The sequence below is a fragment of the Lepisosteus platostomus genome, chromosome 15 (genome assembly GCF_059453375.1).
Source record: "Lepisosteus platostomus isolate fLepPlt1 chromosome 15, fLepPlt1.hap1, whole genome shotgun sequence".
Classification (NCBI taxonomy): domain Eukaryota; kingdom Metazoa; phylum Chordata; class Actinopteri; order Semionotiformes; family Lepisosteidae; genus Lepisosteus; species Lepisosteus platostomus.
Genome location: NC_142625.1, coordinates 12,810,585 through 12,821,734, shown reverse-complemented (window position 1 = coordinate 12,821,734; position 11,150 = coordinate 12,810,585). Strand labels below are relative to the sequence as shown.

Sequence of the window (11,150 nt, the reverse complement as noted above, 5' to 3'; positions counted from 1 at the left end):
AGTATGATTTGATTATGTGAAAGCACAGTTACAAGTGGCATAATAGGTACTTGCTGTACACGCAGAGAATGCAGTCTTCCCAAGACATTGAGAAAGTATCTACTGCAGGATTCTCACAGCAAAGAGGTGTCCAGTGGTGACCGATAGCCCGATGATCAGAGAAGGTGGAGCCCTGAGGACCAGCTGGAAGGAAATGATGGCTTTGATAAAGAGAGCCTGCAGTGTGCTTACCTGCAGTGAACACAGTGAACACAAGCATGTTTCTCTGAAAATCAGCTGAATAACTCCATTTTTCAACTTGTAACATTGTCTGAGGAATAATGCAATAATACCATCCTGAAATCGTGCCTTCCAGATGCTTTCTTTAAGTTAAGCACCTCAAGAGCAAAGCCAATCTGCAAGTGAACAAATAAAGAGTAATCGAACACTGAAAAGTAAAAAGAAAAAAACAATGTTTCGAGATATAGCCAATGTTTTAGCTGTTAAGCAAACAAAAGATAATTATATAGATTCAAAAAGAAGAAACAGAGAGAAGTTAAAAAGAGAAAATTGTGGACAGGGACACAGGGTGTGGAAGTCTCAAAATCTGGCAAAAGAACATAAGGATTTAAATGCAGGAAACTAAAGCATGGAATTTCATAAACGGTTTGTTCTGACCTGGGTTACTCCAAAAACGTTCTTGGGTCTAAAGAGTAGCAGAGCTGCTGTTCCAGTGAAGGCAGCCAAGCAATTGACCACCCTGTAGAGGAAGCCTTTGGCAATAGTGATCTTTCCGGTTAGCGCCATGGCCAGAGTCACAGCCGGGTTGAGGTAAGCCTCACAGATGTGTCCGAAGGAGTGGACAAGGATGGTGATGGTGAACCCAAAACACAAAGCAATGTGCGTGAAGGGCTCTGTCTCAACTTTAGAAGATACTACTAAAGTGGAACCCAAACCAACAACCATGAACAAGAACACAGCCAGAAACTCCGCACAAAGAGCTGTGACGAACTGCCTGGTACAGACGCCCCCACAAGCTGCCATGGCAGACAGAGACAGACAGCCGAGTGCATCAAAATCAGAACATCAGCAAAACTCCTGCTCTGAAAAACTGAGGAAACAAGTTCACTGCAGAATCCTTCCTCCTTTCTTTATCTGAAATTAGAGATAAGATTGCATGAAATCCTCAACAAAATGTGGAAACAATCAATGCGTAGATGTCTTCTCCAGCTGGAGTAATGAAAATAAAAACCTGACTGAATGTCGGTATAACACTCAGCCAACGATTTAAGCTCCTCCTCTAAAATACGTCCCACACATAAAATCCTGCCTTACAGAAACCCATAACCTGTTGCCAATTACATATGGAAAACTAACTTGCTCAAATCATGTTTCAGTCCCTCTTATTCTCTGACAGATATAGAGAGCTGGGCTTCTTAGACTGTGAGGGTTTCTTTCAAATTACACCTCAGAAGGTCTTAGTGCATTCTAACCGGAATTATCACCATAAAACCTACAGGGTACTTTTACAAAATTAAGAAAGTCGCCCTGCTGATGGAGGGTTGGGGTCACAACCTGAAACATCCTAAAGGTCATTCTCTTTTTGCAACATTTAAATAAAATGGAAACATATACTGAGCCTCAAAAAATTAATTCCATACCTGCAGAAACATTTCAGGCATCACGAAAATCACAAAAACTGTTGAGGCCAACAGCAGATTTGCTGTAAAAGTCACAGGTTAGTAGTGAATGAGGCTGCCATTGAAACCAACAGAGGTTACACATTTGCCATTTGCTTTGCAGCAGATTGCAGCTGCCATCCTGAAGAGGCTCAGGCATCTAACAGTGTACTTGTCACATTCTCATCTCGCAAGAAAGCCATTGCTACATGAGCCATGTGAGGACACTGGTGAAATGTCTTCAAGATCACCCTGCAGGAAGAGCAATGAAGTCCCAGGACTTTCAGGAACATTACACAGTTAAGAAGACCTGGCTTCACTGTTGTCAAGTCCACATGAATTGACTCAGTCCATCCATCCATGAATGATTACATGGTGTATGTTTGCAACAGAAAGGTTGCATTTGGTGTTCATCTCCAACTGTAAAGTGAAGAACAAAAAAGTATCATATAGTATTAAGTAAGTCTTCTTATAGAGGGGACCACAAATTCTGTCTGTTCCAGGCTGAAGTCAGACTTCTAGGAGGAAGTTGTATAAAGTGAAGGCACATATTTGGACATTTTACATTGGAACTAGGACAAACCACCATCAAAAGAAAATTAAGACACTGAAACACTCCAAACTACCCTTATAATTTTATTTCTTAAATTTCTAAACAGATTTAAACATTTTTACACCAATGTTCTTACTGTACAGATAAAACAGAAAAAAATGTGAAGAATCCTTAAATAGCATCGAAACCATTAACCCCAGTTACTAAAAGATTAGAATTTACAAAAACCAAAAAGATAACTGAATTCATTATTAACATGATTTACAGCCTTCATTTAATGTACACAGAGTAGATTAGAATAGTTAAGCATGTATTATTGGGATCTCAAATGAAAAACAAAGTATCGGGCACAGATAAATAAAAAAAAAAAGATCACAATGTATTTGCAGTACAATATAAACTTATCTACAATTTCTTCCCTGGGGTATTAAATATTCCACCATCCAAACAATCAAGAGTGGTGCAACTGCATCTCTACACAGTTAAATACTGAAGCCAGTTTACCTAAACTTTATTATGTGGCGGAAAGATGTTACAGTCCTTTTAAAAGAATCAAGACTCTGAGGTAATGCAGTCTCAGTTTTGCAATAATTGATCAAATGTTGTGCGACAATCTACATACTTGAACATGAACACTACAGAACTCAAGGGTACCTGTTTACATTTGCTGGAAGTTTTTGAGAAGTAGTGAATCTGTGGGTGCAAGAAACCCATGATTTCAAAGTCAGCTTTGAGAGAAAAAACCACAACAGCAGAAGCATAATAACGCTCATATTCTGGTTACAGATGTTCAATTCAAGACAGCCTTCTGCAGTGACAACCGATGAACTGAAATGTTAAATATAATTTGGAAAACCACAGTTTTAGGCATTAAAGACTTGAGCATAGACAGTAATTAGCTCTACCATCTACAAATGTTAAAGAATGAATCCTGTAAAATGGCTAATTTGCTTTCAAGCAAAACATTTTATCTGTTGTAAAGGATTTCACTACTACTCCACATTCAGGAGTTATAGATAATGGAAGCTACTGAATAACAAATATGAGAAAGGTGCATTTCGATACACAGATAAATTGAATTAAACAACTGCTATTAAGGTTGCTACAGAAAAAAAAACTAAAAGTGACATTTGTTGAAAAGGAAAAACAGAAGCTGCTCTCCTAAGTTCCACATTCTAACAGAAAAAACAGGAATTAAAAGACAAAAGGGAGTCATTGTATGTCTGAAACACCAGAACATGCGAGAAGAGGAAGAAACTGGTAAAAGCTTAGCTGGCAGAAAAGGGAAGGAAATCTAGAAGGAAAATGGTAAATAATTCTGCATTTCCTTCTTTGCCAGTTTGAGAAAATCTGCTGACCTAAAACACCATTTAGGTGCTGGCTGCTGCAGTGCTCAGGACAGCCAGGCGTACTAATGGTTCCGTTTCTGACCTTCAACAGAGCTGTGCGACAGTAACTTTAAGTGTTGCACATAAAATCAGGTCACAGATGTAGGAAAGGATTGACATCTAAAGCCTCTATTTCGTTATCCTTTCAGTCTGAAACATTGCTGAATGACTCCTTCGATGTCTACCTGAGTGGATAACGGAAACAGAAACAGTACAAAAAGTGGACACACCTCCATCTAGTTCTATAAGTTTTGACATACAAGCCAAATACCAGGACCTAGAAAGTCTGTAGCAATAATATTACAAGTAAAGGTAACTGGAAAAAGTTGAAAAAGAACGAATATTGGCATCATATGTTATTGTAAAAATTACATATTTAAATTTTCACAATGAAATCATTTTTTAGGGAAGACAAACAGGCAAATTCATTTTGACTTTTAAGATTTATAACGGTATGCTGCAGTCACAAAGGGTACTGTTTTTTAAATGTTTTCCACATCTGTCAAAGTAAGTAACCCTAGGGGAAAAAATGAATCATACCATTTCATTTTAAAAGGTTAAATGCCCGATGTCGCTGACTTCTCCGAATCACCTTTTTATTGCTAGTAGAGGGCATTGCAGAGCCTGGCAAGCCACAGAGCAAGATGTAAATCTAACACAGCCTCTACATTTTGCATTTTGACATCAGCTGATATCACCTGGGAAGGGTGCTAATGACGTAACTATGTTATGGTTAATTTTTATATGTACAATCATTGCTTTTACAGGAAATCAACACCAATAAAAATAAACTATAAACAGCAAAACCCTATAAAACTAGGGCTGCAGCTGCTTTATCCGTTTATTATAATTTATCATATTTAAAAATATAGGGCAGTATGCCTTTCTCACTTTATTTTACATTTTCAATAGATTTACTAGTGAGAGATGAGTAAAGAGCATTAAAAAGCACACATTTGTCCTGGACTTCATGTGTAATGAAGGTATGGCTTCAAAACTATAGGTTCAACTGAAGACAGTGTTCAAAACTATTATTAGCTCTGTTGGTTAGGAATACACAATTACAGAATAGTAACAATGAAAAGTTTCTGCCTTGCAGCACACATTGGTATAAATTACATGCTTGCTTCATTAAGAGTCAAACATGATTTCTCATGTTTCTGCAGTTACCTTTCAAAGCAAAACCTGTGAGTACAGGGCACTAGAACACAAAAAACATTTAAACTTTAAAGAGTGCAGAATTCTTTACAAATTCACAGCCTGTCAGTGATGAAACCATTTTTCTCTCAAAAATTCCTTTGTTTTCCCAATATGGTTTTGATGAACTGCAAAAACCTTGAAAAAAAGCTTTTTAGACAAAATTGCACAAATTCACCACACAAGGCAGATGTCAAGCAGTACTAGGGACAGCTGTCACAACTAGGAAAGAAGGAGAAGACTGGCATGTCAAGTCTGCACCTTATGCATAACAGGCAAAAAAAATCTCCAAATTGTGGTTAGATTTAGATTATGTCCTCACCGAGGTATTTTTAAGCATTCCAATGTAAAAACCTAATATTTTCCAAAATAATTTGTATTTAAAGTGCCGCACGAAAAATGAAATCTGAAATGAAAGGTTTTAGGCACCATCTCAGCATACCAAAGGAAAAGAGCATCACAGCTATTCCTTAATTTCCTGATCAGTTTGTTTCATTAAGTCATTTACATTTTCTTTTGCTTCAAGAGTCAAATCAATAATTCTTAATTGCAAAAAGACATGACAAAATACATTATAGTGCACATTTTTCAGGCTTCCACATTCAGTCCTTACCTACATGAAAACAATCTTTAGATTACTCATTCAAAATGTGATTTGTGACAGTGTGTGCACTTCTGAATTAAATACGCATACAAAAAAAATCAAAATCTTTAAGTGGAGAAGAACTCAAAACAGTGGAGAAGAACACAAAGGATGCTGTACAGTTTAGCCCCTTCCAACTCTCCAGGCTCACCTGTTTCTACATAGTCTTTTTTGCGAGATCGAGCGAGAGTATCTTTTAAGCGAGAGCCAGCTCAGGCCTTCGGCTAAGCACATGGCTGTTTGAGAGGCGGTGGACAGGTGATCAGTCTCAGGACAAAGCTCGGAATCGACAAGACTGCTGAGCGTAGCCAGCACAAGAATGAAACAGAAGGGTCAACCCCGAAAGCTCTGCTGAATGAAAAAGAACAAAGTTGCATGGTGCAGGCGCCTCAGGTACCCACAGTGGTCACTCTTGTCCAAACCCTTCAGTTTCTTCAATTGCAAACAGCAGCTTCTCTTTCAGCTGCTCATAGCTCTTGTAGGGAGGCAGATCTAAACGATTAAAGCTAGAATTGCAAAACAGGAAAAAAAGTTAAGTCAAAAGGCAACTGTACCGTAAAGCTCTTTAATGTTTGAAAATACAGTATTTATGTATGCCGTGTGCTTATATAGGTATATATTTTATCAGCCACTCTAATATATACATGAACCAAAAAACCCTAAATATAATGCTAGGTGCCAGGGACCTAAACTAAACTTGATGTGAATAAACAGCAGGACAGCACTGATCCAGTCCCCACAGTTAGTTTATAAGCTGACAAAGTGAGCTGATGTTTACATTCTTTGAATTCTGAAAAGATGATAAAGCCGTATACCAAAGAGATGAAACCCTTCTGCAGCACCTTTAAAAGCATCATATTGAAAAGAGCAAGGTTTAACACTTTAGCACTACTGGTATAAATGGAATCCAATACCAAAATTGAACAGGCAAGCAAAAATAAATCTAGTTCACAATTCAATTTCAAACCTGCAACCACAAGGCACCATCTTTAAGATAACAAATCTGAGTCTGACCATCATAAAATGCAAAACTTTCCAGTGATCAACATAAATTATGGTTCTGATACTACAAGATGGGTGTGGTGTCACATTAGGATGGGCTAAATTAAGCACAGCATCACAGGAAACAATATAATGAACTCACCAGGTGTGACTTCTAGGCAACCAGTTTTCTTTCCCTACTTTCTCGATGCAAAATTTCTGTGGGCCATTGCTCCCTGAAAGTACAGAAAAACATATTTGTATGGAAGTATTTCATAGCACTCCAGCAAAAAAGAAAATTCCTGCATTCTGTTGGGATGACAGGGTGCAGAAAGGAAGTGGGGAAACCTGCAGGGCCAGTGTGACCAAAGTTGTGTTCCAAATCAAGCCATTGCCTCTTGTACAGTTCAGCTTTCAGGGTCACTTTCTAAAACCACTCACCCATGAGGTCAGCGAATCCTCCCACAGGCAGACGGCAGGTCCCAGTGACGAACTGCAGCAGGCGCATACGCTTTTCATTGTCCATTTCCTTGATTAACTGCAGGGGCAGAAGGAGTATAACATTTGAAAGACTTATTACATATTTGAAATATTTCCTAGTATGTGGTCTTGGAAAACTGTTTTACATTTTTGCCATTTTTATCTTGTGCTTTTATTACATAAAAGAGGTGTTATTTGTAAAACTAATACCCACCTTCACTTCTAGGATTCAGGTAAAATTGAAAGTTAAAACAACACAAATGCAAAGATGAAGTGCTGAACAACACAGGAAAATACTCTTAAAATCATCAACACCCCAAAGCTGATCTATAACATTTTGTGACTCCAGAAGAGTGCACACCAGTTTGGGATACTTCCTATTTGTGGTATAAAAATGCTATTTAACAAAAACCGTCTGCAAACAAAGAAACAGCTCCACTTGATGACTTCAATGGTACTTAACAACCCGACTGAGAGGAACAGACTGCAGACAGGGTAGAGTAGAATATTTTCCATAGTCAAAAACAAGACAGATGGGTGTGTTTTGGTGGCCCTGTACTGACCTGCCAGAACCATACAATCTGCTTGCTGCTGCGTGCATAGTGGCGGTAGATGGTGTTCCTTTGCCAGTCTGCCAGGTCAATCTCCTGCATCCCGCAGAGCATCACCTGCGGGAGTAACTCATTGCATTAGCCTCCACTGTCAAGACTGGAAAACAAGGTCCAAAACTGGGACCTTTTATCTTAAGAGATAGAAAGAGTCCTTATGCATGCATATCACGATATAGTACAGTAAAAGCAGAGTAAAACAGAATTAAAGCACAGTGAAATTGAGGAAGAAGCACACTAAACCACAGAGAAATGTGATGATATAAATTTTGGAAAGAAGAACAGAAAAGGTCTACTAATAGTAACTACATGAGAAAACCATAGAAACACTGTGCAAATATACCAGAAACTTTAATAAGGGAGCCAGTGTTGAACACCATTCCTCCTTAATTGTAAAAACTGAGATTTTCATTTAATGTTTCCTTTCTCAAGTAATCTTTGCAGCTCTGTATCAATTTCAAAATGTCCTCACACCTTCTAAATTTTTGTGAACTAAAAAATAATTTTTCATGGAGCAGTCAGAAAATACTGAAAACCTTTTCTAAATTTTAAGGAGTGATGTGGGGAGGATGAGTGACAGCAGTAGTCAAATTTCAGTTGATGTACTTCAGCGTGGTAAAGTCTACAAAACAAGGGATGGTTTAAGTTTAGCAAGCTCCTAACCTCCAATTCTTTTGCATCGAAATATTGCAGGTATTGCTGTGGAAGAACTTCATTGAAACCCTCGAAGAAAGCCTGAGTCTGCTCCTCCACGCCCCTGGACAGTCTCCATTCTGCCACAAGCCTACAGAAACAAGAGTTGAAGGGCTCATCATTTATTTCTTTACAGCATGTTCATATAGGTTGACATGCATTGAGGAAACTGTGAAGTTCTTCACTGTTTAAAGTTCTAACCGGCTTATAATTCTTCATTCTGACAAATACCTAAAGTACTGATAAAAGCACTTGGAAAACAACAAACTCTTAGACGTCTGAAGTGGGCATACTTGATATACTCCTCCTTATTTTCTTCTGTAACTAAAACATTGCTTCCATCTGGTTTCAGTTCATGAGTTGTGACTTCACCCAGGATTTCCTTATCCACTGAGAAATACATTTCCAGACCACACTCCTCAATGTTGTTCTCCCTAGAAAAGACAATCCCAGGAGCAAAGTTACTTCCTATGTATTAAATAGAACAGCAAACACAAAATCCTTAAATCAAACTTCAAAAGTACAAGACAGTGGACAGTTAAGTTAGACAGGGAAAGTATGAACATTCAAAAATCAATAACCTCAGCTAAGATTTTAAATTTAGATATATATAAGATTTATACAGCTAAAATCATAAACTTACAAGATAAAAAAAGTCCTTTTGGTCTGCACAACATATAATTTACAGAATAGTGTGCACTCAAAGAAATATGTGCACTCAAAATGAACTTAAAACCAGCAACTGGAACATATTGTTCACAATATTAATTGTGAACATGCTTCAACAATAGACAATATTTTGCAGAAAACCAGAACAAGGCACAATTTTAAAGATCTAAGCATTCTGTGGCATTACGGGGGGGCATGTTCAGTGTGGAGGCAGAGCCCTGGATGAAGGGCAACGCGTTGCCTTAGTAGTCACTACTGTTCTGGCTGCCTGAGGACGAGCCACAGCTGTGTGGGCTCTATAAAAGCACGGAAGGGACGAGCAGAGCAACCCCCTGGAAGGGGAGGAATTTTCACCAGCAGTTCTGGAGGGAATCGTACCCACTTAAGGCTGTAATTTTTCTTCTTTTTAATTTTCTATTTGCCTGTCCCATCATGTATCTCTACCGGGGCAGGGTGACCTTTTCTACAAATTAAGTATTTATTTTGTGTTGGCCTTATGCTTCTTGCTCTTCCAGACTGGACACCGCTAAATGGGGTAAGTCCCAGTCTGGTCATCGCTGTGCTAAGCAGTTCTTTTCCCCAGGCTGGACCCCGTAAAATAGGGTAAGCCCAGCCTGGATGTCGCGATGCACAGTGGCACATTTCTTTTTGTTTAGTTTTTTCCACCCTTTTTTGTGTTATTTTTGGTTCCTGCTAACCTCACACCGGTGCTTCTGTCCCTCAGTTAGGGGTGCTGACTTTTTAATCGGTGCTCACCGTGGCTCTGCCCACTCCCACACTGTTATGATTTCTTAAGCACCTATTACTAATTTAAAAACAACTAGTAAAGAGTTAACAAATTACCCAATTATATTTTAGATCATTAAGTTAAGAACATTATATTTAAACAGTGAACCATTATAATAATTAGAAATAACTCTATCGGTGATACAGAGTTATGGACACTCTCACACTAAAATCTAGCTTGTGGTGATAACAGTCAGAGAAAAAAAGCTGTGCGTGTCAAGACTTTGTCCAACACAACACTTTGAAAGAAACAGATTTTGTACAACCTTTAACAGGAAAGGGTTTTTCATTACTCTTTGGCAATACACTGTTGTTAATTTGTTTATGGACAGGATATGTTTATCAGTTCTCCTGACTATCATCCTTGAAATGTACAGGAATTAAACTAATCACTGGTAAAACAGGAGGCTATAGTAGTATAAATTACCAAAAAAGAAAAATTTGGATTTTTAAATAAATAATACCAATTCTTCCTATATTACTCCATTTAATTATTTGAAAATTGATTTGGTTTGAAGTTATTGTAATGACAGAACTTGTAAATACATTTTAACATTAATTATATAAAGGATATTAAGTAATGTTTTTTTAAATATAACCAAATAAACATTTTTGTCAGTTTATTAAAAAGGACTTAAAGGTTCTAAGATTGATTAATTTTCCTGTCACCTGTAAACCAAAAAAGCCTAAAATATTCTTCGTACTGGCTCCTAGTTTGTGGCGTCTAAACACCTGATATTTATTAACTAAAATATAAATTGTTAATGCTTTATTTCTCAATACACACCTTTCATTACATCCTTACCACCATTACATCCATACCACCGCCATGTTTATAAAAAATATAAACATTATTCCAAAAACAAAACAAAACCCGTTTTATTTAATGTGTCTGTGAATATTGTTAAAATAACTTTTTAAAGAAAAGTGCTGAAAGTTTTTGGAGACAACTTACTTTATCCAGATGAGGGAATTGTAGAATTCAGGATCAATGGATTCTAGATCCTTCAGAGCCAAAGGCTTGTTCAGAATGCGTTTGTAGAAAGGCAGAGAAAATCCAGTATCAATGAATTTCCCATGGAATAGGGCCTGAAACAATCAAGGAAAAAATGTTCAAAAGTTCAACTGCACATTCTGTACAGAGCATGTGATTATGTGATTCCAACTCATTTATTGAGTTGAGATTATTGAGATTAATGTAAAATATTAATTCACTGTCCTATCAATGGAGTCAAGTAAGAAATAAAACCCAAACATTTAGCTGCAGCAATGGAATCCTGCATTTACAGTTTTCTACAGGACAAAACTTACCACATTCTTCACAAATATGCAGCTATATTTCGTGCATTTTATATAAGTAACTTCTAAACATACTGTAGCACATTTTGTATTAGACTGAGAAAGAAAATCATGGCTCATTTGACTAAAAAAGTCTATTAGGCTGGTTTAATTTTCTGAAAAAATCAGTTGTCAATGAAAATGATTACTAACTGA

At 37.4% G+C, this 11,150-nt stretch overlaps 1 protein-coding gene across 1 annotated transcript in view; it reads right to left on the bottom strand.

Moving 5' to 3' along the window:
- Nucleotides 1-2,281: 2,281 nt before the first annotated feature.
- Nucleotides 2,282-11,150, bottom strand: part of LOC148648003 (E3 ubiquitin-protein ligase Itchy-like) — a 36,441-nt gene continuing 27,572 nt past the window's right edge. Inside the window, exons 18-24 of the mRNA XM_088607465.1 lie at nucleotides 10,612-10,745; nucleotides 8,495-8,635; nucleotides 8,172-8,292; nucleotides 7,464-7,568; nucleotides 6,862-6,958; nucleotides 6,584-6,656; nucleotides 2,282-5,945 (exon numbers count right to left, since the gene is read on the bottom strand). Of these exons, the coding sequence (XP_088463591.1) occupies nucleotides 5,846-5,945; nucleotides 6,584-6,656; nucleotides 6,862-6,958; nucleotides 7,464-7,568; nucleotides 8,172-8,292; nucleotides 8,495-8,635; nucleotides 10,612-10,745 (771 nt within the window). The 3' untranslated portion in view covers nucleotides 2,282-5,845. The remainder of the gene's footprint in view (nucleotides 5,946-6,583; nucleotides 6,657-6,861; nucleotides 6,959-7,463; nucleotides 7,569-8,171; nucleotides 8,293-8,494; nucleotides 8,636-10,611; nucleotides 10,746-11,150) is intronic.